The sequence below is a fragment of the Cutaneotrichosporon oleaginosum genome, assembly GCF_008065305.1.
Source record: "Cutaneotrichosporon oleaginosum strain ATCC 20508 chromosome Unknown ATCC20508_contig02, whole genome shotgun sequence".
In the NCBI taxonomy this organism is placed as follows: Eukaryota; Fungi; Basidiomycota; class Tremellomycetes; order Trichosporonales; family Trichosporonaceae; genus Cutaneotrichosporon; species Cutaneotrichosporon oleaginosum.
This window is the reverse complement of record NW_027072171.1, coordinates 3,740,684-3,768,055: the sequence shown is the minus strand read 5'-3', so window position 1 is coordinate 3,768,055 and position 27,372 is coordinate 3,740,684. Positions and strand designations below refer to the sequence as shown.

General features: G+C 60.1%; 7 protein-coding genes across 7 annotated transcripts; 2 read left to right on the top strand and 5 right to left on the bottom strand.

Moving 5' to 3' along the window:
• Positions 1-193: 193 nt before the first annotated feature.
• On the top strand, positions 194-1,619 carry COLE_03158 (uncharacterized protein; the record flags this gene model as incomplete). Its single annotated transcript, XM_065626270.1, has 3 exons — positions 194-350; positions 388-1,030; positions 1,184-1,619. The coding sequence occupies 3 exons, from the start codon at positions 194-196 to the stop codon at positions 1,617-1,619; spliced, it is 1,236 nt and encodes a 411-aa protein (XP_065482539.1).
• A 4,991-nt stretch (positions 1,620-6,610) lies between these two features.
• Positions 6,611-10,275, bottom strand: COLE_03157 (uncharacterized protein; the record flags this gene model as incomplete). Its single annotated transcript, XM_018426546.2, has 3 exons — positions 6,611-7,029; positions 8,440-8,889; positions 8,952-10,275. The coding sequence occupies 3 exons, from the start codon at positions 10,273-10,275 to the stop codon at positions 6,611-6,613; spliced, it is 2,193 nt and encodes a 730-aa protein (XP_018280075.1).
• A 687-nt stretch (positions 10,276-10,962) lies between these two features.
• Positions 10,963-16,626, bottom strand: COLE_03156 (uncharacterized protein; the record flags this gene model as incomplete). Its single annotated transcript, XM_018424779.1, has 3 exons — positions 10,963-11,421; positions 11,926-14,407; positions 14,921-16,626. 3 exons carry the CDS (start codon positions 16,624-16,626, stop codon positions 10,963-10,965), a joined length of 4,647 nt encoding a protein of 1,548 aa, XP_018280076.1.
• Positions 16,627-17,241: 615 nt separating this feature from the next.
• On the bottom strand, positions 17,242-18,036 carry COLE_03155 (uncharacterized protein; the record flags this gene model as incomplete). The annotated part of the gene is made up of 3 exons (XM_018422691.2): positions 17,242-17,580; positions 17,660-17,835; positions 17,991-18,036. The coding sequence occupies 3 exons, from the start codon at positions 18,034-18,036 to the stop codon at positions 17,242-17,244; spliced, it is 561 nt and encodes a 186-aa protein (XP_018280077.1).
• A 3,030-nt stretch (positions 18,037-21,066) lies between these two features.
• On the top strand, positions 21,067-23,478 carry COLE_03154 (uncharacterized protein; the record flags this gene model as incomplete). The annotated part of the gene is made up of 4 exons (XM_018421274.1): positions 21,067-21,486; positions 21,705-22,001; positions 22,075-23,051; positions 23,121-23,478. 4 exons carry the CDS (start codon positions 21,067-21,069, stop codon positions 23,476-23,478), a joined length of 2,052 nt encoding a protein of 683 aa, XP_018280078.1.
• A 132-nt stretch (positions 23,479-23,610) lies between these two features.
• On the bottom strand, positions 23,611-25,316 carry COLE_03153 (uncharacterized protein; the record flags this gene model as incomplete). The annotated part of the gene is made up of 4 exons (XM_018426547.2): positions 23,611-24,752; positions 24,784-24,957; positions 24,990-25,128; positions 25,164-25,316. 4 exons carry the CDS (start codon positions 25,314-25,316, stop codon positions 23,611-23,613), a joined length of 1,608 nt encoding a protein of 535 aa, XP_018280079.1.
• Positions 25,317-25,620: 304 nt separating this feature from the next.
• Positions 25,621-26,706, bottom strand: COLE_03152 (uncharacterized protein; the record flags this gene model as incomplete). Its single annotated transcript, XM_018420299.1, has 4 exons — positions 25,621-25,811; positions 25,884-26,277; positions 26,370-26,523; positions 26,678-26,706. The coding sequence occupies 4 exons, from the start codon at positions 26,704-26,706 to the stop codon at positions 25,621-25,623; spliced, it is 768 nt and encodes a 255-aa protein (XP_018280080.1).
• Positions 26,707-27,372: the final 666 nt, after the last annotated feature.

Sequence of the window (27,372 nt, the reverse complement as noted above, 5' to 3'; positions counted from 1 at the left end):
CTTGGGCTTCTCCCTCCTCAACTCGTGGACTGGTGAGTAGCACGGACCTCGGACCCAAAGCTCCGGGGCCCGGATGGCTGTCACCCTCGACATCATTTTGGACGTGACGCCTCCGGACGCCCCGCAGGGGCTCCGACCAGGGTTCAGGGCTGCGGAAGCTTGGCGCGCAGACGGAACAGCGCTGACTTCAGCTATGGCGGCGTCGCTCTCGATCGTCCTCAACTCAGGCGGCAGCGCGGCCATGGTGTGGGGCCTTGTCGTGTCGGGTGCCGGCACTCTCTTCATGGCCATCTCGCTCGCGGAGATCTGCCACGTCTACCCCCTCTCGGGTGGACAGTACGACTGGGCTTGTGAGTTGTCACAGCAGGGCCTAGTCGCTGACCTCAGACGTATGCGCGCCCCCCAGCATCCGCAAAGGTGTCTCATTCTTCACGGGATGGATGGCCTGCGCTGGCTGGACATCCCTTTTCGCCGCCGCGAGCTCTCTCGGCGTCGCCTTCGTCACCGGGTGCATCGCCATGTGGAACGAGAACTATGTGGCGCAGAACTGGCACCTCTTCCTCATCTTCCTCGCCTTTGCCCTGAGCGCAGCCGCGCTCAACGCCTTCGGCGTCAAGCTCCTCCCCATGATTGACCGCTTCGCCGGCGTTTGGGGCATGGCCGGCATTGTCATCGTCAGTATCACACTCCTCGCCTGTTCCAGCGGCCGCTACCAGCCCGCTAAGAGCGTCTTTGGCACCCTCACAAACGTCACCGGCTGGCCCGATGGGATGGCGTTCATCCTCGGTCTGCTGCAGAGCACGCTTGGCCTCACCGCTTTCGACGCCGCCTCCCACATGGTCGAGGAGATCCCGCAGCCTTCGCGCAACGCTCCTCGCGTCATGGTCATGGCCGTTGGCCTTGGTACCGTCACCTCGTGGATCTTCATGGTCGTCCTGCTCTTCTGCCTCACCGACTTTGAGACCGTCGCCGCCGCGCCCTACGGGCCCCTCCTCACGATCTACTACCAGGCTACAGCGAGCCTGACGGGCTCCACCTGCCTCGTCATCTTCAACCTCCTGAGCATGTTCTTCTGCATCCAGGCCGTCAACACCGTCGCGTCCCGCATGGTGATGGCTTTCAGCCGCGACCGCGGTATTGGTCCCATTTCGCGCTTCCTCGCCCCCGTCCACCCCCGCTTCAAGGTGCCCCTCATGTCCAACGCCTTCATCACTGCCTGGGTTATCATCTTCGGCTGTGTCTGGCTCGGCTCGACCGTCGCCCTCAATGCCATCCTCTCCGCAGCCATTCTCTTCGTCCAGCTTTCATACATTGTGCCCATCATCCTTGTCTTCGTGCGTGGCGACAAGGCCTTCGAGGGTCACGAGCGCAAGTGGAGCCTCGGCAAGTGGCGCCGTCCCATCAACGCTGGTGCCATCGCCTTCGCCTCTCTCACTTCGATCTGCTTCCTCTTCCCGCCCGCCATCCCCGTGCTCTCTGGCTCGAGCATGAACTGGGCCATTCTTGTCCTGGCCATCGTCATGCTTCTCTGCGGCATGACCTGGCTCCTCGACGGCCACAAGAACTTCCACGGCCCCCTCGACCTCGAGGAGCGTCTCCAGGACGGCAAGAACGCTTAAATCTCTGTCGTGGGCCGATTTCGCTTTCGTGGCGCCGCGTCAATAATATTAGTTGTCAGAAGAAGCGGAGAGGACGGAACACATTGTCAATAGCATCGTTGTACAGTTTGTCAGGGGATGCAGTAGCGGTGAATCTCAGAGTTTGAACGAAGGCCGGCATGTCAAATGCGTTTCACGATATCATGATCGGCATGTCGCACCACGCAGAGCGGCCAGTCGACGTTCGTGACGCACGTCGCGCCGCGTTTTGCAGACACCTCGGGAAGGAACAACCCAGCTGATATTATCCTGCCGGGTCAAACAGACATCCGGTTTAGGCACCATCTCTCCCAAAACTTGGGCGTGCCCACCTCTGCCCACCTCACTACCCCGCTCTACACCCTATCGTCTCGGCAACTCATCCATTGATGAATTGGACTCTCGCAGCCTGTGACTCGGGTGGGCGCATGAGGTCGGGTGTGGGTTTTAAGCGGGGGCAGCGCTGTTCATGCTCCGCGGACGCCGAGTCAAGGAAGGGGCTAGGTTTGCGATACATGGCTGGGATGGATCATCCTTGTGGCGCCGCCATACCGACTCTCATTTGTAAAGCTTAGGCGCCGTCCTGTGTCACCTTCACCGGCCAATGTTGCATGAAAGGGGACCAGTGCTGAGGCTTGGCGATTGCAGCCTTCCCATTCTGTCAGTCACCGTATACGGCTGGCGCGATGTTACTCCATCCTTTGACTAGGGCTGAAGACTCAAGCGCTATCACGTCTTTCCTTCTTCCCTGTGGAACTGCAGTAGGACATGGCGAGATGCAGGTGATCGTCGATCATCACGTCTGCATGATCTGGACTCTCTCTCATTCAGTATTACTCTGTCCCAATTTCTCATACTCGTGCACTCACACTCCGAAACCATCCCTTCCAGCAACACTTCAGCAACCCTCTTGCTGCTCGCAGCATTAGTGAGGCATGCGACCATTGTCAGGTAGGACTGGGTGTCCTTGTTGAAGCCCCTTGCGCCTACTGGGGTCGATGACAACAAGAGCAATGTCTTCCCTGTTGTGCCAGCCCTGGAGGCCCACGTCTGCCTACAACGCCACACCTCTGACACCCATGTCCGCACTGTGCTCCTGGCTACCTGACAGCACCATGGCAACATACTGTATTCAGCTGATAACCAACCTCAATGGCGACAAACTCTTAGCTGGGCGGTGGGGCAATGATAAGCATCGAGGCGAGTACATGAGTGTCAAGGAGCACTAGAGAGTTGGGGAGGGAAATGACAGTGATGGAGCTGTCTCGTCGGCGATCCATTGTGAGTGGAACAATTGTGAGAGATATAGGGAAGAGCATGAATGGATACCTCCTCGAGTCAGAGACGGCCCCTCGTTGGTAGAGAGACGCGGGCCACCCGCAATCTTCTCTGCAGCCAGTCATCAATACAGCCAATGGCGCCTGGTGACGGCACTCGACGCAATCCTGAACCTAAAGGCTCGCACAATGTTGGTGACTGTAGCATCTAACCAGCTGTATCCACTCAGCTCGGCCCAACCATGTCGGATCCACTGAGGGTGGACATCAAGTATCATAGGCCGCCGCCGTCGTTGTTGCCGACCGCCCAAACCCCCGAAGATGGACCTTCGCTCATCATGGAAAATCATGCCATGCTACATGCAGCGTAGTGAAGTACAAAGTGAGCGCCTAGATATTCGTCATGAAGGAGGTGCCAGCGCAGCTCGTCCTGGGTGCTCTAGAACGCTCAGCGCTCCTTTTGCACAGCCTGTACTAACTCTGGGACCAATACTGCAATGCCGGTCCACCGCATTTTACATGCACCGTTCTCCACTTCGCCGCCCATGGCGGTCTGAGCGTGTACACGGCCTGTAAGATCGCAGGCGTGGCGCATGCACCGTCAACCTGACTCTCATCCCACCTGTAGAGAACACAGCGCCAAAGCCTGATGCCATCGTCTTCGTTTACCGCGTTCCAGCTCACGCTTGCACCCATACTTTCAGTGGTAGCCGTGTTTCCAACACGATCCCCGTCACGTCGACCGTGCTCCTCGCCCATTATGACACCACGGCCCAAACGATTTTGATGGTCGGCGACGCTGGAGAGAGGATGCTTCATTTGGAGGCGTCGAGCGCCTGGCTGTAGCTCATCGGACGCTCGTGGATTAGGTGTGTATGTCGTGCCTACAACTGTGCTGCTCGTTTTTTTTTTTTATGAAGGGCGGACGGTAGCTGAAGCTGGAGGAACTCTGTCGACTCTCAGAGAAGTGACTGAAGACTTCTGGCTGGTCACGACAGTGACGGTTTCCTTCCTTTTCCCAGGCACCTGATATCAACATGGCGACAGTGACAAAGTGAATGGAGGCAATTCAAGCTTAATCCATTTCGTTCCCTCTATCTCTCTGATCTCTGATGCGCGCATCACATGACCACTCCCGACGTCAACTACTGATCTCACACTTCTCACACTCCACGTCGATCCGGCCTCTCTTCAGCAATGTCTACCACCATATCATCCCCAGACAGCGCATGTGCATCATCCTCACTTGGGCGCATTCAGGATCACGACATTTCACAAGAAGCTATAACCATGGTGCACAATTGGGTCCTGCGCGCCCCGCATGTCACAGACATATGGATACACCTTGCCTGTCCGCCCGAAATAGCTTTTCGAATCTACGGAGAGGTCCTGACATGTGGCGAGATACCGTCTTGGCTGATTCCGGGTGCAGAGGACCGGAGGTCGGGACTCATGCGCCGGCTAAGGAACCTCTTGCCTCGCTCAGGGAGCGATGGGGTTGTGCACTGGTCAATCTGTGGGAAGATCACTGTGGAGCCGCTCCCAAACGGCGGCTTTCACTGCTTGTTGAACCAGCTGCGGGACCCTCCAGCCGACCAAGAACCCGCAATCTCCATTCAAGAGGTCTCGCCTGTCCAACCCCGCAACAGCACATTCTTTCCTGTCTTCGCAGCGCTTGCTGGTTCCATCGCTCAAGCGGCATGGGAGTGGGCCACAACACCTGTCGAGACTGTGTGGGTTTGCCTTGCAGACGTGAACGGAGTGCCCCGATCGACAGTTCTCTTCGAGGCGGAAGGGTGCGTTCGGGCTCCGGAGGCGGTGGGCGAGGATCTCGAGGATCTCCAGGCCGTAACCCTCATGGAATGGCGCGACTTCGTCACAGCTGGGGTTGCTGGGACGCATCACCCTGGAATGGTGGTAATCCGAATGGATCGAAGTACGTGCAAGATCATTCACACGAATTGGAGGATGGTAGGGGAGATGGAAGTCACCTCGTGGGCGGAAGAAATGCAGGCGAACGGTTCGAATGCAAGATGTGAAGGGCGAGCAACACCACGAGCCAGATCACCTGGGCCGTCCTCCCGTCCGCTCTTGCTGCCTCAAGGAAGGCCTGTGTCTCCGCCACATCGCGTAGGACCTGCGTCCTCAACATCTGGCCCAGAAACACATGCGGAATCGACCCTTCCTCCTCCAGCATGGACTCCGACGCCCGATCGCGGGACGCCTCCTCCGAACCACTCTCGGCAAGCCGCCTTTCTTAATCACTTCCAGGCCTCCCTTGCGACGATTTTGCGGGCCATCCTCGCCTGGCCAGTCGAACGACGAAACGTTCTTACTATGTGGGTGTATCTCACGCATCTGAACGGCACGGCAGCGGCGTGCATCCTGATGGACGATGGGGTTGGAACAAGTCTCGCGGCGCTCGGTGGGCGCAGCCCCGCTCGGCTTCTCGAGACCGTGGGAAGCGCATGGGCGTGTACCGCGGCCACGCGACGTGTAGCACTTCCCATGGGCGTGGTGCTAATCGTCCGGCCAAATGCGGGTCCGTCGCTCACCGTTGAAACTTCCTGGAAGCGAGGAGACGTTGAGTGGCCTGAAGTGAGGCCGGATGCTGTGTGGAGGCGTTCAACTTCATCTGAGGACTGAAATGTCGGACGAAGGTCCAAGAGATGAACGACAACCACCCCCACAATGACCACGATTACGCAATGGAATCAGTATGTCCGGAAATGAAGCCTCATGATGCATCCACGACTACAGATTGATGGAGCGGCCTCCAACAGGGGCTGAGTCATGGCATTTGTGTTCGAGGATTCCTAGGACCCGCGGCAAAGGGGTGCACGCGAGGGTGGTGAGTGTGGGCGACAAGTCGATATGTGTGTGATCATCAATGGCAGCAATTTCAAAGAACGTCTCATGAATTGACAACTGTCAGGCTATACAGCACAGGTGATGATCCTCACGGGTCTGGGCGGAGCCGTCAGAATGATCCCCACACGAAGATGGTTCGCAGGTGGCGCTAGTGGTTCCGTATACAGTCTTTAGAATTCGGTGATCTCGGACAGGGGGAGGGTGACCAGGCGATGACTGAGCGCTTGGGCGTTGTCACCAGTGCGTATCATCGCGTTGAGTTTTGTGACCTCGTGGTGCACGAAGGGGGAAATATATAGGATATAGGCGTACTTTTGGCTCCTAGCCGGCTCCATGATCTGTATGACGAGAACCACAGGTCGATCGAGACGGGACCGGTCGTCATGGCATTGTTCTGTCCAAAGATGCGTGATACGGTCATTGAGAACGAATGGGTGTTGACCAATGCGGGACCTGCGCGCCGATAGAACTACACCGGCCTTACTCAGAACGTGGGCGTGGCCCACCGGGGCGAGACCTGGCGCGTGTACGAGGATTATGCGAACTCGACCGATCTCCTCGATCCTTGCCCAATTGTAAGTGTGGGCAAGCATTTGTCGCGCGGCCTGAGGCATGTTCTCCGAGAACCAGCGGTCGAAATCTGTGTTCCCCGTCTGAACAACGGGTTTAACTTTGAGGCACCGGCACCACCAAAAGTCTTCCCTCCCTTGTTGTCTGCAGACCGACTATTGGCGACCGGCCATTGGAAAGGGCGATGGCTGCGGTGCCGCGCACGCTTTCCAGCCACCGTAGGCGCGTGCCAGGCGGCATCTGCCCTGTTGGCTGCTAGCTGGCGCCAAGGACGGTGACCGCGACTTTGTTGTCGTTCGAAAGGGATCCTTTGATGACAATATCGCCCGGGTGATGGCTCCCGACAGGGCCGCCTGCGGCGAGTGCTTGCCAGTCTTTGGCGATGCTAAAAAGCAATTGCTGCTGTGCCGTCGTTTTGTTGTTGAACTCGTGCAGTAAAGTCACGCGTCCGTCCATCAGAAGCAGGACGTCCGCAGATACGAAGTCGGCCTCAATCTCCGTGAGCCGGACCCACGCCGCTTCGGCCCCTGGGCCCGCCCAGTCGAGAGCCCTGAGCACACATGCCTTCGCCAGTTGTTGGAACTGGTTGCTCAGGACAAACATGTACGCGTTCGTGTCGGGGGGCGGAGGGGCATCAAATGCGCCCATGCTGGGGATGGAGTGCCGTACATCATCTGTGATGTACATCCAGGCGGTGGGCGCCATTCTCAAAGTTTGCCCTCGTTTCAGACCTGCGGCCTTGTCGTCGAAAATAACGCCATGAAAAAGAAGCATGACCTCAGAAAACTTCGGGGGCTGGCCTTCTCCGAGGATTATTTGCTGTCGTGACGATGAACATCCCATGATTGGTGGAGAAGGTTGACGATTGGTGGGGAGATGTGGTGGGCAGATTGCTGGAAACTATGAGATAGACCATGCCTGTTATACGCCCCGAGGTTACTCAACACTCCACTGCCAAGCGCAATGAGTGAGACCGATACCTGCCACATGACCTGGATATGGCCTCGGTATGATCTGGGCATGACCTAGGTAGCTTGGCGCTGTTAATGGCGGTGGTGATAGGTAGACAAATATTGAGAGCGTGCGTTCCACTTGCTTGTCGACAGGCACAAACCGGTGTTTCCCAGCTCTATCCCGATGTCAGCTGTTCAAAACAACCCAACCCGTCTCTTGAGTTATGCAGGAGAGGAAGCGTGCCTGCGGGTAAGGGCCAACTTGGCAAGCCGGCACAGGAACTCGTGGTACATCAGCCCAGGAAACCCATGATGAGGATGGCAACCTCAAGGTGCCGCAGTCCTCGAACTCGTCGAAGACGAGGGGGTGAAATAGATCACGAACTCGGATGATGCGACTGAGGTGACGGGTGCTCCCAGTGACGCCGGCTCAGCATACGCCGAGATGCTGACGCTGTTCGGTGGAAGTGCAGGTTCCGCAAAGTATCCAACCTGATAGGCGTGACATACACAGTATGTGTCCAAAGTTTAGTGGCTAGGAGCTGCCATCACGGCTTCAACTGTGGGTGTTGGAATCAGGGTACTCCAACTTGCGACACTGCCAGTGACTACCCGCAAAGCATGCAGGCCAACCATCACCACCCCACGGCTTGATTTCTTCAGGAGGTTGCCGTGCACACGAGACCTACGTCGTATCGTTGCCCATCTGTGTCACCGATCCGTCAATGTACAAAGTGTCTCTGCACAAGTCAAGCTTTGCTGCGGAAGGTGCAAGGAGACAACTGAGTCAGGTGAGGGGCATGCGGGCAAGGCACATGCTTGCGACGCTTAACGGGAAGTAGACTTGCCTTGCATTTGGATCCGCTGTATCACGGCAATGGGCTATCGGCATCAAGGTGAAGGCGGATAGAATTTAGCCCCATGACTGAATCAACAAGGCACGAGAACAGCACAGCCGACAACACCACTCCACCGCATCGGGATGGGCCGTGATTCCAGAAATCTGGCCAATCTTAGTCGTGAACCTGCGAGCGTCGTGCCGTACAGCGATCTTGCTGTGCATCCCTCTCCAGTGAAACTACTGATGTGGCTCGGGCCAAGGCAGCGTGGCCGCATGGTCACTCCACTCACCAAACATGCGCCACAAGTAGTGCAGTGTGACACCTATTCCTCTCCGCGCCTCTTCGCCCTCCTCCCACATCGCCCGTATGTCGACCCCCGGCATGCTGGGATGAACCTGAACGACAATCGCGGCGGGGACCTCGCCCTTTGCGTTGCGCCAATACTCTGCGAATAGCAGCAACACCCTTTCCTGCAAGACGTACGGGTGATCGCCGGCAGCTGATGGGCCCTTGTCAAGCGCCTGGTCTGACACACCGGTGATTAGGGTGTACCCCGCCAGTCCGCGCATAGGATCGGCCCCGAAGATAATGCGGATATCGCGAATCCGTGTGCCTCGTGGCGGCCACTTTCGCGCAAGCTCTATCATCTGGTGCGCGACCGGTCGGAATTTCGTCGCGAATGCCGCCCCACGCCTAGAATCCGGCTGCGGAGAAAAATGCGGTGGAGGGGCTGGGAACGCTGGGCGTGTCGAGGGTCCGGGAGCACTGCAGGGAGATGCGTCGCCGGGCCGCGCGGCGTACCACCGCTCAATAATGGCGCGCACAGGTGGTCCAAAGCAGACTCCTGCCAGATGCCTTCAGCCGCAAGCTGGCTGCAAACCGCCGCCCCGCGCGGCGTGCCAACCAGCCGCATGAACGCGGGGTGATCGACACCGGGTGCGCCGGCGCGACAAAGATCAGACCAGTGTGCCGCCACCTTGGACCGTAGCCCCCTAGGGTCGGGATGGGTGGGGAGTGTCGAGTCAGAAATCATCACCCGCGACCCGTCCTTGAGATCGACGCAGACAGTGGGCCCGCGCCCGCGCAGGTGTATGAGCCAGATGTACAACCGGTGTACCCTGCCTTTCGTCGGAGGCCAAGAAAGGATGTCGCGCAACATGCGGAGAAGAGTTGGTTCAATGCTCTCCAGCCATCGCTGCGTGCGAGGGGGGACCTTCGCGTCTGGGTTGTTCGGATCGACAAACGACAGGGCAGGGGAGTTCGGTGCCGACACCGATCTCAGGCCCGGAGACGCCTCGGGCGTTGCTCGAGAAGTGCTTGCAACACTAGTAAGCGAGGTGACTGTCGTAGGCCGGGTGACCGCTGGTGTGGTAGTGGTCGTTGTGATGTTGGTGGTCGTGGGAGTGGGGCTGCCACTGAGTCCAGGATGCGTCGATTGGTTCAAGTTCTCAAAGCCTTGATTCATGAAATGCTCCATCCAAAGCGCTCTCCGCCCCGGTGTGTCGCAGGAGTGCGAGCTCCAACTCAACCCCACAAGCTTCACGGAGGGCACTGCCTTAAGTGCAGTGGCCTGGATGATGATGTCGCCAGGATGGTGCTTTCCGACTGCTCCCTTACGAGTGATCTTCGCGCGCCAGAGCGTGGCGAGTTCTTTGAGCAGCGTCCGCTGCCTCTCCGCGCTCGGATCGATGTGGTATGGCGAACGCAGCTTATTGTTTACGAGAAACAGGACGTCAGCCGAGACGTTGCCCTCCGACCCGCTGTCCATGAGCCGGATGAAGACGTGGGTAGGCGCCGGCTGCCCAGCCCACCGCATCGCTCGGCGCGCTAATTCTTGAGCGAGGGAAGCGAACGGCTCGCCTTCAGCGAAGGCATGAGCGCGCGGATCGACACTTCGGGGCGGATAAGGTGGCGGTGCGGGAGCCGTGGCGTACACCAGCCCCGGCTTCGGCTGGGCCCAGTACTCGATGGTCTCGTATCCCCTACACCCGTCCTTGGTCTGAATCGGGACGATGGCCGAGCGCACAAGCTCGACCTCGGTGCGCTCGTCCACGCTCTGACGCATCGCGGGTGGGTCTGATGCGAGCATGTTGGCTTCCACTTCACGCGACGCTGTGCAGCCCATTCCGGCTTACGGCGGAGTAAAACAGCGATGGAACTCCAGGCGATCATTCACAGCGGCCGGACGCGTTCGTGGGGTACTAGCGGGCGGGGCTGGCGCATAGAGGTGACTTGAGATCGGTTTGTGACACAAACACGAGCAGCTGGGATGTGATGTGTTCCAGAGACCAAGCGTTTGTTGTCCCATCGGATGCAATCTCGGTGAGCAAACCCTGACATGGTCGTGAAGTGCGTTGTGCGACCCTTGTGCGGTCGCTTGAGCAGATCACCCGAGACCCAACTCCTGCAACATTCATCGTCCGGGATGGCAGGCACAACTCCCCCAATTCCCCAAAGCTGGCGGCGTGCCAGCCCGCGGCATATGGCGGGAGCCGGAGGCAGTGTGTTGCACATAACCTTGCTAAAGTTGCATATGGTTCCGAAAGCCCAGACTCAGACTCGTCGGGGCGATGCGCCGTGCATGCAGCAGAATGTTCCACTACAAAAAATGGCGATACAAGCGGTGTGTGCAGCAAGCTGCGCTGTTTGGGGCGGGAAGAATCAGAATGCGAGGGATCAGGACGTGGGTCGCGGGAGCCGACTCAACGAGATGGCGCATCTCTCCAGTGGGCGGTCAGCTTAGGCGAAGCGCACGCGCTATTGTTGCAGCCTGCGTTGCAATCTGAGCGTGGAGCACGCCCAGGCAGCTTGCCTAGATGAAGATGGGCACGGTTCCTTGGCGCATCCCGCTCGCGCGGCGGTCCGTATTGTCTCCAGGCCGCACTTCATAGTATCCCTGCACGGCGGTGCGTGCCGACTCGGGAAGCGCGGCTTCCACCCAGATCGCGCGCGTGGCGACCTCCTTGAGTTCGCCCGTCGCGGGAACGGCAACGAGGATGAGCATCGGCGGGTGGGCAATCTCCAGCTGGCCCTCGCGGCATAGTGTGGCCCAGTGGCCCGCCACGCGGTTCTGCAGCAGCGTGGCGTCTTGATGCCCAGTGCTGGTAGACGCAGTGATGTCCGTGCCCGCCGTGTCAAACAGCCGGACGTGCACCGTGGAGCCCTTTCCGCGCATGTGGACAAGGTAGGCGTGGAGCTCGTCAATGCGGCCGAGAGTGGGGGGCCACGTCATGATCTCCTTCATCATGTTGCAGAGATGCTGGCCATGGCTCTGGATAAGCGAGCGGGTGCGTTCAGGCATCACCTCTCCGGGCGTACCGACGAACGAAACGGTTGGGCTGATAAGTGTACCGGTTGCTGCTGCGCCTGTAGGTGACGTGCCTGAGGTTGTGACAGACTGTGCCGGGGCATGCTCGGAGTCTGTGCCTCTCAGTGAGGCGGACGCAGCAGTAGCAGGGGAGTGAGGCGTTGCAATTGCCGCATGTACTGCAGCTGATGGTACCGCTGAAGCTGGGGGGGCTGTTGCCACTGGAGCTGTCGCTGGCGCTGGTGTTGTTGCATGTGCTGCTGCTGGTGCTGCTGTTATTGTTGCTGCTGGTGTTGCTGCTGGTGCCGCCGCTGGGACTCGCGCTTGGGTTGCAGCCGCAGACAGCGTCTGAGCCGTACCCGGAGCTAGCGCCTGAGTCGCTGTAGCTGGGGCCACAGCCGGGACCGGCGCTGGGGTCAGCGCTGGGACCGCAGCTGAGGCCGGCACGGGGGCCGTTGGAGCGCGCACTGGAGCCTGAGGAGGGGGATGATTGGCAAGGGGTACCGGCATCGTCGTTGCACGCATAGGGGCGGGTGGCATTGGCGCCGTCGCCGGTGGTGGCGCCCAACCAGCATCAACGGGGATGCCGGCACGCTCTGCATATATGCTCTCGACAGAGCTCTCCAGCTCCTCAGACGCGTACTCCCAGCATGCCGCCGCCGAAACGACGTTTATGGTCTGCGTGTGTCTGGGGGTGGCTGTGAGCGCCAGCATCTCGGGATGGTTGACGCCGGGGACTCCCCGTCGGCACAGGGTGGCCCAGCGCTCAGCAACGACCTGTTGTAGCAGCCCCCAATTCGTGTACTGCTGGGTGGTCCAGGTGGTGATGTCGTTGCCCATGAGATTGGTAAGCCTGACGCGAGCGGAAACGCCGCGGCCACGAATGTGCACGAGCACGATGGAGATGAGCTCGATTTGGCGCATGGTCGGCGGCCAGTCGATGATGTATGCAAGCATAGCGCCGATGTCGGCCTTGGCGCGGTTGAGGAACGAGGTGGTGATCTGATCCAGAATCAGGCCTCCCATGCCTTGATAGCGGAAGGGAGGGAGCGTGCCCCCAGTCCAGGCGGGAACGTGCGGAGTCATAGCGGAAGCGTTAGTCATGCCGAGGTGAGGACTTCCATAGCTGAGGGGAGGGCTCGCCGGATTATGAGGAGCATAGGCCGTGCCTAGCGGAGGGCTAGTCGTACCTATCGGAGGGCTCGCCATGCCAAGAGGAGGGCTCGCCATGCCGAGAGGAGGGCTCGCAAAGGCGGGGCTGGTCATGATAACCGCAGGAGGGCTGCCCATTGCTGAAATAGTGCTGAGAGCGGTCGGGGATGAATGGCCTGATAGCGAAAGATTGGCCACGGACGTGGCGAGCGGGTTACTCGCTCCTGAGCTAGCATGAGGACCAGACACAGGTTGTGATCCCGAGGGCGGTGCGATGTTGGTGTTAGTCCGCGAAGAGCTGACGATGCTGTTAGGCGAACGGGAAGTCCACCCCGTGACATCGTCACCTGGACGCGCGTTGTACGTTCGGCTGACGAAGGCTCGTCGCGGGGCAGGCATAGTGGCCTCGTGCCACACCAACTTGACTGACACCTCGGACACGCTTCCCGCGCCCTTGGGCCCGAGCATAAAGGCTACCATGACGGGATGGTCGACCTCGGGCGTGCCCTGGCGACAGAGGTCAGCCCATAACCTCGCAACCTTTTCCTGCAGGCCATTAGGGTTCACATGCGCCGGCGCGGGCGGGTCTGAGATGAGACGTGCCGAGCTGTCCGTAAGGTCAACGCGTACGGTCGACCCATGTCCCGGCATATGGAAAAGGCCGACGGACGCTATGTCGATGCGTCCATAGGTAGCGGGCCAAGCCATGACGGCCTCGACAATTGCGCGGATAGGCGCAGCGCGGCGCAAGAACGCGGCCGTCCGCTCGTCCAATGCCTCGCCTGCCATCCCCTTGTATAGAAGCTGAGTCTGGCCGGGTCCTGCTGGCGCGGTCACGGACGGCCGGTTCTGTGCGTCGAGTTCGCGGTGAAATATGACAATGGATCCGGGCGGGCCCAGGTGGGCCGCCATGCGTTCTTTGAGCGCGGTTAGCCATGGTGCGCGCCGCCCAGGCTGCTTATACGTGTGGGCCGTCCAGTTGATGCCGTCGAGCGACATGGTGTTGTCCGCCAGAGACTGCTTGAACACAACGTCGCCGGGATAGTCAACGCCGACCCTGCCGTTCAGCACGATATCTTGGAGCCACGGCTGAATCATAGCTACGAACAGGTTCTCTTGTTTGAGAACGTCAGGGTGTATCTCGTGCGGTGTGACCACGGTGGTGTTGATGAGGAACGCAACATCGCTCGAGGCGCAGTGCTGAGAGTCGGCCGTCAGGCGGATCCAGACAGCCTGGACGTCCCTCCGCTCTGTCCACTCGACTGCCTGGCGAGCAATGTTGGACGAAATCCGGCCCAGGCGCTGGACGCAGAACTCCCGCGACCGCTGCTCGTCGCTCTGCGTCATTGCTGCGGGCGGCGAAGGCGGCGCCGTCGCAGGAGCGTCGGAGTTCGCAACGTTAAATTGATGGTCGATAACAAAAACGGCGCGGCCCTCCATCGTGATCGTCGTGCAAGAAGCGAGGATATGCTCGACGTCGCCTACATCCGCTTCCCAACCCTGGGATGCATCTCTCGCAACGGCCTGTACTTCTTGCATGGGTGCGGGGTGGGATGAGTCTCGGGCTGCGACGTTCGCGCCCGGGATCCTGGGAAGCGGAGCCCGGGCAGCTGCAGATATAGCTTGGGCAACATGGACGTCTGGATAAGGTGGCGGCGGAGAGTTGAAGTTCAGCCCCGGGATGTCCAATAGAATAGTTCCCTGGTGGGACAGACGATTGCTCGCCATGGTCGCTGATACAGATCGTTGGTTGCAGGTGGTGGATGAGAAGCAGTTACGTCCTGTGGTGGGTGGAGACCTCGAGTCAGCGCCACAGCCAGGTGTGAGGGGTGTCCACTCTACCTGGTCAGAACGCCTAGCTGCCCTTTGAACGAAACTGAGAGCCTGTCAGAGGCGATGCACAACACAGCGCTTTCGGTTGTGAAGAGATGCTATTAGGGTGTGTGAGCATGCAGTGGGCCCGGTCAGCTGATGTTGTGCATCGGGCTGCTCGTCCCGTGATGCCACAACCGGAGCCGGAGTCGGCGGCGTTATGCATGCGATCGACATCATGTTTCATGTGTGGGCCTGTGGCGCAGGGGCTAACCTTAAGGTGCATTTGTTGTTAAGGTTAGACAGGTCTGGCATCGTCTTCCCTCCCGGCCTCCCGCAAGTTGCATGCCCACTTCAAACTACTTTGCGCAACTCCAGACAGAATACAACGAAGAACTACGGGGACGATTACACGAATGGTCGGTTACTCCGCTGCCAACCTCGTTATGCATTATGCATAAACCCGCCTCACCATGTTACTAGCTATATTCGAAGTCACCTCCCCCCATCAGCGGACGGGAAGTCGTCGCGCGGTAAGCCATAGAGCATGTTGATGTGCGATATGTCGGCAGGTGTGAGGTCCTCTCGGCGCCAGACGCCGTGCAGTTCGAATCCGGCGCTCGTCTGCCCGGCCGAGTCACCAAGCTTCCCCGTGATTGTGAGGACGTGGGGGAGGTCATTGGGGTGTGCAACGCAGAAGTTGGCCCAGAGCGTCCAGACGACATCGTGCAGCGCACGCGGCGGACGCGGCGTGCCACCTGACATGCCGACAAAACATTCGGTGTCGCTAAAGATGGCGACGCGAGCGGCAGGCCCATGCGTGGGTACGTGGGCGAGCATGACCACGACCTTGGCGATGTTGTCGGCGGGGCGCCATGCAAACGCCGCCGACAGAATGGGCGAGAGTGCGGGGTTGAAGGCGTCAAAGAAGGCCTGTTCGTTGCCCGCACATGAGGGCAGACCTGCGAATGTAATGCGGGGAGGGGCCGCGGTGCGAGGCTCCTCGTCCGGCCGCAAACGGTACACGTCTTCGTACGTAGCCCGAGGTCGGAGCCCGACTCCGTCAACGCTGAAGCCGACAGTTACTCGGTGCTTGACCGGGTGTGAGGTCCCCTGGGACAGATCGAACAGGGCCTCGATGGTAAGGCTCGTCGCGTGGTCGACGCCTGGAGTGCCCGTAGCGCACAAATCGGTCCAGTACTTGACGACCGAGTCCTGTAGAAGGGTGGGGTCGGGGAAAGCGTGCGTTGCCGTGTTTGTAAGGTCGTTGCCGGCCCTGTCGCTCATCTCAACGCGTCCCGAAGGTCCGTGGCCGTCGAGGTGGACGAGGTGGATCAATAGCTGGGCTATGGACGAGTCCGTGGGCGGCCAAGTGAGAATCACCTTTAACATGTCCCCGAGAACTGCTCCGAGGCGGTTTCTGAACTCCAGACCGCGGAGAGTGGAGCGAGCCTCAGCAACTTCCGCGTTATGAAGCAATGACCGCAAGTTTTCCTTGAGATGGTGGACCCAAAGTGCGCGCTTCTCTCCGCCGACATTCGTTTGCGGCTGCCAATCAACTCCTCTGATGAAAAGGGTGTTATCGGAATACCACTGAAGCTCCATGTCGCCTGGGTGATCAACGCCCGTAGCGCCGTATGCGAAGTTATCGCGCCAGAGATCGCTTATCGACTTGTACAGCTCCTTCTGCTTCACAGATGCTGAGTGTATCTCGTGCGGCATCACAATATCGTTCTGGCACACGAACGCCGCGTCGATCGAGAATTCGTTGCGGTCCGTCGCAGTCAGGCGGACGAAAACGCTGTCCACTTGTACCGAAGCCCACGCCGCCGCCGCCCTGCCAATCTCCGCCAAGACCGGGTAGCGATTGCAGAACTCGTAGATGCGTATGCAGGCCGGTGGCGACCTTGGTGGTGGGCCGGGCGGCGGGCCATATTGTAGTAGGTCTACAGCTGCTGTAGCCCTCCGGCTTGCATCGGACGCATCAAGAGACACAACGCTGAACATGTCGGAATCGAGCAAATATCCAGTTACCACCTCAGCGAAGTAGCCAAGCTGGTGCATGACTTCGCAGAACTCAGGTATTTCGTCGGCTTTCTTTTCAGTGGCCGCCTCGCTGGCGATGGGCGCGTCGTGATGCATGGTCGTAAGGTTGTTCTGCGCCGAATCAATAGTTGCCACTTGCTTGGAGGCCGAGCAGCCCATGGTCGAATGGCTCTCGGTATAGGAGATGGTATGATTTCTGTTGTGGATGAGGATGGGCGGCACGCTTATAACCTGTTAGCGGCCATCTCCTGGGTCTCTTCGAGATCAGGCCTGCCTTCCAGATCACCCCAAGGCGGACCGCAGCTTCGTACTGCCTCTGCATTGTTCGTCAGCTGATGTTGGCGTGACGTTAGCAAGGGCAAGGAGTTTTATATGCGGCCCGGCAGCGGAATCCAGTGACAACCCTTGATTGCTCAATTTGGCATCGGTTCCAGCCCAACAGACAGCCGCGATAGTAATAGCAGCAAGTATCAGGTGGTCATGGAAGGCCTGTGGTATATAGTTCATCATCTGTTGCGAGCTTGTCGTGGGTGATCGCACCGTGGCGCAGCAAATCTAGACCATACGAGTAGGGTACAGCACTTGCTTGATTTTGCTTGCCCACGTCATTGGCCCAGAAGTGACGCTAATCAGTCAGCACCGTACAATGTGCAATGGACATCAAACCCCGCACAGAGCAGACACAAGCTCATGATTTCATTCAATCTACTGTACAAGACGAACTACGCTCATCTAACACGACCTTCGTCAGGCTGGACGCTTGAGCTCGGCAGCTTAGAGAACAGCCGCGGCCATGATAGCAACAGCAACAGCGGCACCACTAAGACCAACAGCTGACGCGCCGTTCGTGTTGGAGGAGGCAGCTGGGGCGGGAGTCGAACCAACGGGAGCAGCGGCGGAGCTGGCGCCGCTGGCATGCTGGCCGCCGGCGCTGGCACTCTGGCTGACCTGGGCAGTCTGGCTAACCTGGTTCGACACGCCGCTCTGGGTGACATTCGCGCACTTGCGCTGGGCGTCCAACATGTCCTCAACGACGTCGTCCGTGTCGTCCGTCCTGTTCTGGAGGCCCTGGAGACATGAGGCGCAATCGGCGGCGCCCTGGACGGCGATGAGCTGGTGTCAATGGTGCTCAGCGGAAAGAGGTAGGAGGAACCAAAAGGTAGGAGGATGGCTTGGATATCGCAAAGCTCACCTGGCACTCGTGGCACTCGCCCTGCCAGCGGTCACGGTCGTCGTCAATCTCAATGTTCTTCGCGCGGCACGCGTCGCGGAACTGAATGACGTTGGCGCACTGGGTCGAGCACTCCTGGGGGAAGGTGTACTCGTCGATGTCGTCGCGACGAACGGGGGTGATGCTACGCGCGGAGGCTGGGAGTTAGCGGGCGGAGCGGGCGGGAAGTGGGGAGGAAGGTGCTGCGGCGCGCGCCGGGACTGAACGGCGCGCTTCGTCTGGGAGGGGCGCCTCAACGGAACGCGGGATGAACCCCCAAAGGAGGGTGGATGGAGCACGATGGGGTACTCACCGACGGTGGAGACGATGGCGGCGAAGGCGATTATGGAGAAACGCATTGTGGAGGATTGTGCGTTGAGAAAAGCGTTGAGTAGTGGCGAGAGAGAGAGAGAGAGACAGAGAGAGAGAGAGAAAGAAAAAAAGAGAAGTGGAAAGGGCAGTGTGATGAAGAGAGAAGGATGGAGAGTTGACTCACCTCCATTATATATCCACTCGAGTGGAATGGTCGCGCCAGTCGCCTTCCGCGCCGTACGTCATTCCTGCGCGCATCGAGCGGCGATAGCAATCTGGCAATCTAGCAATCAATTGCAACGATCATTGCATGGGTGGCATGGGTGGAGTGGACCTGTACGGTGATACATACGGTGGAGGCCTCACAACAACAGGCACAGCTTCCCTTGGCTCTTGACTCGGCGCAATGGCTTGGCTTTCCATTCTCCTCGTTCTGTCGCTCTTCACCGACCAGCGCCGCTCCACTCCAAGCCTCCTCCTCTACCTTGTTAGCTCCTCTAGCCTCAGTGATTCCGCGATCTATGCCTTCTTCTCGTCACTGTCCTCAACGCAACGACAGCGCGCCTCGGCTGCTCTTCGCTACAGCCAATTCACCGAGATTACATCTCACCCTCCGGCCGCGATTCGCAATCCCCACCTATACTGCTACTCTACCTTGCCCTACTCCCTCCCCGCTTGTCTCATGCACGATTACTGACCAACTGCTGATTCGTCACCTCAGCCTCACACCAATACAGTGTCTCGGTGGCTTGGCTCTCCGACTGAAGGTGCGGAATCGGCAGGGCCAAGCCGATGCCGAGCCGCCGAGCCGGCACTATCTTGGGGCGGTGCCACCACTGATATCATGCATACCGCCACGCCGCCACCGGGCTGGAGAAATGCATGAACGTGCGTCGGGGCGGTGCGGGGAACAGTACGAGCGTATGCATACATACATACGGACAGTAAGTGAACATGACTTGAGTTCGTAATGGGTTGCCTTGGTTCCGGCGTGGTGAAGGTGGAGGCCTTGTGCCTCCAGCGATCGACAGCCAGCGGTCACCGGACAGCGGGAGCAGACACGATTCGACTCAAAGCGTTCGACTCGCAGACGGAGATCTACCATACTTTAGCAACACCTTGACAAGCCTTGTCACGTACGGCCAAGCACCACGCACAGGCTCTCTGGGCTCTGTGCAAGTGCGGCGTCTTAACTGGATGTGCACCTGACGGCGGAGCATGAGAGCAGGTTCCTTCGAGCGCCATGTGGTTGCCGGATGGTTGTCGCGTGGTCAACACGTTTATGGCCCTGCAGCGGTTTGGCTTGGCGCAATGTGATGATGGCCCAGCCCAGATCCAGCTTTGCTATCACCATTGCATAGCCCTTACATTGTACCTTTTGGTATACTGGTTAAGCAGTTCAAAGGTCGTGGACCTGAAAGCCAAGCTTGCAGCGCTCTGCCAGTGCCAGCGCCGTCGGACGACCGTGAGATTTACGTCGAGGAGCTGCACACGAATGTCGCGACCAGGGCGTCCCAGCTGAGTGTCGAGTACGCGGAAATTGCGCGCCTCCGAACCAACTAGCACACGACAATGCAGGATGTCGGCTCTGGTGGCGGTGGCGTTTCATCCCGCTCGGTAGCATTCCCCGCTTAAAATTGCATCAGCATCAAGCGCTCAAGAGGCGGCAGGCGGTATCTCCCGCTGCCCGTCGCTAGTCTGGATGCAGATGCTGACGCACATGCTGATGCAAGTTGGCTGCAGCGGGATGACATGACGACACGGCATCCACAACAATTCCAGACTCCCCGGCGGCGTCGAGAGCCTGAATCTCTCTACTCGCTTACCTGTGTCCGGACTATTCGGGTGGTCAGACCGCACGCCACAAGCCATAGGCCATCGGCGAGGCGCGACAGGGCGCTTGGGTGTCGCAGGACTAGACTAGCTCCGAGATCAAACCGCCCGTCCAGGGTAGACGGGCACATGGGCAGCGTCGACTGAATTGTCTCATCACCATTGAATGGTCCCACCGACGCCAGCCGATCACTTGCATGCCTCGCTTTTTCATCTTGGTACTCCACTCCACCGCGCCATGTCGACGCGTCCAAAGCTTCACCTCAATGTGCGCGTCGAGGCTCCCTACGCGTCTGGGGAATCACTGGAACACTTCCACAGGCCTTAGGGTTAGCTTGTACACGCGAGGGGCACAGCGCAGGAACGGAAGTTTGCAGCGGGTGATCTCGTTCACCGAGACATTGATGCAGACATTGTGCATGTTGTGCTCGGCCAAGCAGGGCAGCATAGTTTCACGTGGAAGCGGACACCAGATACCAGAGGGGACAGGGAAGAGCACGCATCTTTCTTACGTTACGCTTTACCGCTGCTGCTTGCTGGCATGAATCTCATCACCAAAGGGTTGAGGTAGTCGAGGTACATCGAGGTACGCCTGTACAATCTGCGGAGCAGTACGAGCGGACGTACGCAACCTTGCGAGCGTGGACATGCGGATACTGTAGGGAGCGCGCAACACGGACGGGCCAGCCCAGCATGCCAGCATGCCAGCATGCAGTCATCAGAATTGCATGTACGAAACGAGGGAGGCCCGGGGGCTGAAGCGGCGGATGTTGGTTGCAGGCGTGTAATATCCTCTTCCCGCCCCCTGTCCCTTGTTGCTCTGTACCTTTCACCCATCATCCCATGCAGCCCATAATCTACTGTACAGAAACACTTGCCTTGCCATCATCGACTGTTCTCTTCAGTTTCTTTCTCTTCTCATCTCTCTTCATCTGCTCATCGCTGTGTCCGTCGACGTTATCCACAGCTTCAACGCCATCTCGCATCCTCGAGCATCACCTGATTAGGTCCCATTCCACCCTCCACTCGTACACCCCTGATCCTCCGCCACCCTCTTCAAGCTCCCACGTCTTGTTCATCGTTGCAGCTCTCCTCATCCCCATCCCCGCCCCCAAGACAAGAGGAGAATGAGCAGCTTCAACCCCCGGCGCGTGCTGCGCTCGCGCGTGGCTCTCGGCGTCTTCCTCATCCTCCCCCTCGTCCTCCTCCACATCGGCATGAGCGGCCGCCCTTCCCTTCCCTCCATGCCCGCGGCGTGGAAAGACGCGATTCCCCGCCCGTGGAGCACCGAGGCCGAGGTCGAGTTCTCCGACGATGACTTCCTTGGCGGCGCTGGGCCAGCCGATCCAACTGCCCCTGCGGGACCCGACCTGTCGCGGCCGAAGAACGAGCGGCCCCCCACCCAGTCCAAGGGGAAGAACCACACGTATCTCCCCAACGGACATTTGGTGCCGAACCCCGCGGCTCAGCACCCGATCTACGACCTCATCGATCGGAGCGAACGCGAGTGGCAGCGAAAGCTCGACGGGCAATCCACTACCTTGCGGGAAGCAGTCGACGAGTACCGTCGACGATACCACCGCGCTCCGCCCAAGGGCTTTGACAAGTGGTGGCACTGGGCGCAGAAGGCGGGGATACCGCTCCCGGACGAATACGACCAGATTGTGAGTGGCAGAGCGGGCGAGCGTGGGAGTGGACTGGGGGTCGAAGCGAAGAAGGAGACGGCGGCGCCGACGGGGGCGATCCTCCGCCACCACTCAAGTCGGGCGAGGGCGTCGCTTGGCGCGGAAGTCACGGTGCACAGACGCAGATCGGCCCAGAATAAAATTGCCCCATCGTCTCGAGCCCTCCATCAAAGTTCAAGCATTCATGCTGACACCAGCATCATGACCTCGAGCCATACTGGGCTATCAGGCCAGCCGACTTCCGTGCCAACGCCGAGGCTGCGTCCAAAATGGACGGCATGTACACCATCACATGTGCAGGCAAGGCCGGAGGCGGCACCGAGTGTACCGAGAAGGTCCAGGGCGAGGGACTGGAGCCTGAGGTACACCTCGTTTTGACGCAGCGGTCGGTGGCGCAGCTGGAACTAATCAAGCCGCTCGAGGAGCTACTGTACGACACCAAGGCTGTCTTCTACATGCATGACGGGCCTTGGCAGTTTGTGGGACACGACTACGTAAGTTGGGCGCACTCGCAGCTTGCTGTGTGTGCTGACCGCACAGAAACAACTGCTCGAAGAGTCGGCCGAGTCGGGCGAGTATATCTCGAAAGAGGCGCTAGCGGACCTCGACACGGTTCACCTGGGATGGGGCTCGGGGTGTGCGCCACACAAGCCTCTGCGCCAGTCATGGGACCCGAGCTCGCTCGTCGACGTCGAGGCGCTGTGGCAGACGGCTCCGCACTCGTTCGTCTACGATCACAAAGCGACGATGGATGTATGCACGAACCCGAACCTCGTGCAGCTCATGGGCGTCCTCAACTCACACGGAAAGGGTCCGGGCTCCTCCCACATCATGTACCCGACCATGGCCATGAGCAAGACGACGCTGCACTCGGACATCCTCGCGGTCTCGGCCGAGGCATGGACCGAGGACGTGGGCGACGACCCGGAGTGGGACGACAAGAAGCAAAACCTCCTCCTGTGGCGCGGCAAGACAACGGGCATTCTCTACACGGACAGATTCCACTGGAACGTGACGCAGCGCGTCAACCTCGTCTCGCATGCAGCCCGGCGCGAGGGCACGCTCCCCGTCCTCCCCGTCTCACCGCCCAGCTCCCCCGTCGGTGCCCCCGAGATGCGCGAGTATGCCTCGCTGAACAAGCAGCTGCTGGACGCGGCGTTTGTTGACGAGCCGATTCAGTGCGAGGGGGACGTCTGCAACGAGCTGCGCGAGCAGTACCACTTCGCGGATCGCAAGGACTGGACGGCGGCGAACGACTACAAGTTCCTGCTGGACGTCGACGGGAACGGGTGGAGCGCGCGCTTCAAGCGCCTCATGTCCACCAACTCGGCCGTGCTGAAGAGCACCATCTTCCCGGAGTGGTACACGGACCGTATCCAGCCGTGGAAACACTACATCCCGATCAAGGCGGACCTGACGGACCTGTACGACGTCATGTCCTTCTTCCAAGAGCATGACGACCTCGGCAAGCGTGTGGCCAACCAGGGCAAGGAGTGGAGCAAGACGTTCTGGAGACAGGAGGACATGATGTCGTACCAGTTCCGGTGAGTTACGTTACGAGGTTTGCGAGCGGAGGGCCGGGCGTACTGCAGCAGAGCTACGCTGACCCCCAGCCTCTTCCTCGAACTCGCACGCCTTGAATCAGATGACCGTGACGCCGCGTCGTACCACGGGCGGGGCGACGAGGACGAGCCTGCGCATGTCGACGAATTGCCGAGCGCAGACGAGGGTGCCCCGGGCGCTGAGGACGGGGCGAAGGCAGCGGAGGAGACTGGGCCGTCGGAGAAGGTGCAGCCGTCCGCAGATGAGGAGACGCCTGGCGAGCCGAAGGACGCGGCGCCCGCGCCGGCACCCGCTGCACCGCCGGCAGAGGCGGACAAGCCAGCGAACAAGCCGGCAGACAAGCCGGAAGACAAGCCGGAAGACGCCGAAAAGCCAGAAAAGCCCGAGGAGCTGACCGCGTCCGACTGAACTTGGACGCGTGGATTGTCGATCACAAGCACAAGCATTTATGTTGTCTACTAGATATAGAGCGATCATGCAGGGTCGTGTGTAGCCGTGGCTCGTTCCTGTCCCATACCAATCCATCTTTCCATCCTGATCCTACAACCGCCGCAGGAGCCCAATCTTGGGACTCGTGCGCACCTGCACCCCCTCTTTGCCGAAATGGACGCCGTCGAAGCCGTCGCACGCGCCAATCAGCGCCCACATCTTGTGCCCGTCGATCTCTGCGCCCGCGAACTCGCGCCACCGCTCCGTGACGACGGCGTCGAGGTCGGCGAGCCACGCGCCCTGCGGCGTTTGGAGGCTGGGCTCCTCGCTTTTCGAGTATACCCACTGCACGTCGACGGGGGCGGGGAAGGCGGGGGACGCGTGCTTGCCGCGCACGAAGGTGAAGAGCGACGCGCCCGTCTGGAGGGGGTAGCTATGGAAGTGGATCGTCGATTTGTGCGGGAGGCGCGCGGCTTCGAGCGCGCGCCACACGCACCCGCCAGGGTAGTTGTGCGTGCTGACGTACGTCGAGAAGAGGGCGAATGCGGCCGTGATCCCCAACAAGCCGGTGAGGGCGAGGCGGGACAGGGCGCGCAACGCGCGGCGCGGGAGGGCGGCGAGGGCGGCGGCGCACGCCGCCGCGACGATGTTGAGCGGCGGGATGGCGTACACTATGAAGCGCCATTCTTTGTGCCCCACCGTGCTGAGGACGGCGACGAGGCAGACGACGCCGGGGCCGAGCGTGCGTGCGGCGCTGGCGACTGTGCGCCGCAGCGTCGTGTTGTCCAGCACATGCCCCGACTTTGCGGATAGGCCGAGGAGAAGCGCCCACACGACGCCGAGGAGGAGGAGCGGCGCGGCGCCCGCGAGCATTTTGAGCAGCGCGCTCACGTACAAGTGCGCGGGCATGGTGCCCCATTCGGCTGCGTGACCGTGCGCGATGTTCCAGTGGGCCGCGGAGAGCTCGGGCCACAGCGTGTGCAGCGCCGTGAAGTCTGGTAGGGAGGGGTGGGGGAGCGTCGGCGCCCACAGAGCGTAGTCGAGGGGCGCGGAGAGCGCGAGCGCGCCGAAGCCACCGGCTATGCCTGCGCCCAGCGCGGCGGGGAGGGACAAGCGCCGCTGGACGACGAGGGCGAGCGCGGTGGGCACGGCGAGGAGCGCGACTTCGAGCCGGATCACGGTCGCTGTGGCGGTGAGGAGCGCGATGCCGGCCCACAGCTTCTCGTCGAGGAGGTAGGAGAAGGCGAGCACGACTGGTGTTAGGGCTGGGATAGTGGAACTTACCCAGAGGCAGGGCGGTGAAGTTCGGCAGCGTCCGTCCCGCATAGAACGGAATGTGGAATTGCGCGAGCGTGAGCGCGACGAACCAGTCGGCTGTCGACGTCGAGTAGCGCCGCTGGAGCGTACGCGCGAGGTGTGTGAATGCCGCGGCAAAGCACGCGACCAGTGTCAGGCGGACTGGGGTAAGAGCGTCCACTAAGCGGCCGTACCAATCACTTGGATGCCGATGGATGTGGCGACGAGGCCCGTCGCGCTCGCGAGTGCTGCAGAGGGGTAGGACAGCAAGCCGAGGACAATGGGCGGGAGAAACGAGCGCGGTACCGCGCCGGGGAACGTGCGGTGGTCCCACTGGCATTAGTTGCGTGGTGAGGGAGGCTACGCACATGCTCCCAGTTGGCCGGCGAGAGGCCGTACCGCAGCACATCGTACGCCGCGTGCAGCGTGAAGCTCTCCTCTACCTTGGTGTAGGGCGCGACGAGGACATGGGCTGCCGGTACAAGAAGGAGTTCGAGGAACCAGAGAGGCCAGCGGGCCATCGTGTCAAGGAGTGTGAGTGGTTAGTGCTAGAGATACAGAGAGCGATCAAGCAATCAAGATGGACTTGGACATTGACTTGGATGGCCACGTTGCGGCGGTGGAGGCGGAGTCGAGTTGGTCCGCTGGAAAATCAAAAATCATCCGGCCGATGCCGATCAGACGGGCAAGATCGTGTGACCCCAAACCTGGACCACCATACCCCACCGCTTGGCATCGACTCGGTTGCTCTCCCCTCGCCACACGTCGCTTCCCATACCTCGACTCACTCGCGGTATACATGCATGGGTATCTATGAACAAAAAGCTACTCGTCGTCCTCGTCGTTGGCGAAGACTGGTGCCTTCTGGCTGTCCTGCCAGCTGTAGTATGCAAACTGGCCGATAATGAAGATATCCAAGAAGATGGTGAATGCTGAACCGGCGATCCATGACGCGTTGGTGACGAGGTACTTGTACTCGAGGCTCTTCGTGAGGATCGAAGCGATGTACGTGACATCTGTGTGTGAGTGGTGCTTCGCTGTGTGTTTGGGGCGCGGAGGGGCCAGGGTGGGCTGACACGAGAACTCACTGCCGGAGATGGAGAAGAAGAACATGGCGAGGCTGAGACCTTCGCAGCGCGTAGAGAAGTTGTGGAACACCTGCGGGACGCGCGAAGCGAGGTACAGCACGCATGAGGCGTATCCGAGCACCTGCGACTTCCACTCCAGCTCAACGCCGCCGGGCGTGCCCTCGGGGATTTTGACCTCGTCGTTCTCGTGCAGGAGGTGGGCGATCCAGCCGACCGCGAGGACGAAGCCCACGAGAAGCGGCCACATGAGGTACGCGGGGAGGAGGGGCTTGACAACCTTGGGTTCGTCGAGCTCGACCAGGGGCTGGCGCTCGCCGTCAGCCTGGCGGCGCTTGCGCCGGAGATAGCGGTAGTAGTAGACCTGGTAGAGGAGGACGAAGTCGCAGAGGTTGTACTGGGGTTAGCAGTTGGCCCTAGAAGGGGGTGGGGTGGGTAGTGCACGGCCAGAAAGGTCACCGCCCGGGGTGCCAAACAGAAGAAGCTCACATAAACCGCCAGAATGATCATCGTGGGGAGCAAACCGGCGTACACGGCGCCGATAAGGTTTGTCATGTCGCCGAGGAGCCAGAGGATGATGAAGGGGACCGAAAGGCCGTCACCAGATTTGAGAACATAATTTTCGTAAACTGGAGATGCCATGCTGTCAACGGGCGGCGGGTGTCAGAAGATTGCAAGTTACACACTCTGGGGACTGCTGCGGAGGAGTCAGCGGCTGGCGAGCGGGGTGGGGCAGCGGAGGAGCAGGACGAGCGCGGTGACGCCTCTTCCGGCTGTATCTCCAGACGAGGACTCACTACACGATAACCCAACACGCGATGGACATAAACCCCATCTGGACCGGGTCAGTAAAGATGGACGGGAGCATGACGATATGGGCGATGATGAAATGTCAAGAGACGCACAACGGAGGAGAGCTCCTCGGAATGGAGTGGAGGTGCCATGACGGTCCGTGCGATAAGGGAGGTGGAGGGGAGATTGGCGTGGGCGTTGGGCGTGGGCGAGGGGATGCTGTGTCGCGTGAGAGGGTGATAGTATACACAAGGATGGACAAGAGAGATGTGCGGAAGATGAAGGATGAAGAGGAGGAAAGATGGAGAGATGCGTGGGGTAAAGCAATCCTGCGGAGTGGACGAGTCGACTTGCCCGCCCGCATCAACGCCGAAGTGCCCACTCTCCTCCGCCGCCGCCTCTGCCGATCCCCCGCTCTGCCCCCTGCCCCCTGGATTCCGCCGCATCGGAACTCAAATTCTTCGCATTACCCGCATTTACCGACGCCCAACGCCCTGGGCGCCTATCTAGCCCTGGGCGCCTATCTAGTCGCCACCCGCCACGTGAAGACCACGCGTTCACATGCCTACTTCAATCACGTAGGCCCCCACACACGTGCCGCTGCTCGCCACGACTGATCCGCCCTCCCCCAACTCATCAACACCGCCATCAACACTCCGTCCTCACTCCCTCTCCCTCTCCCTCGCCCTCCCACGCTCAC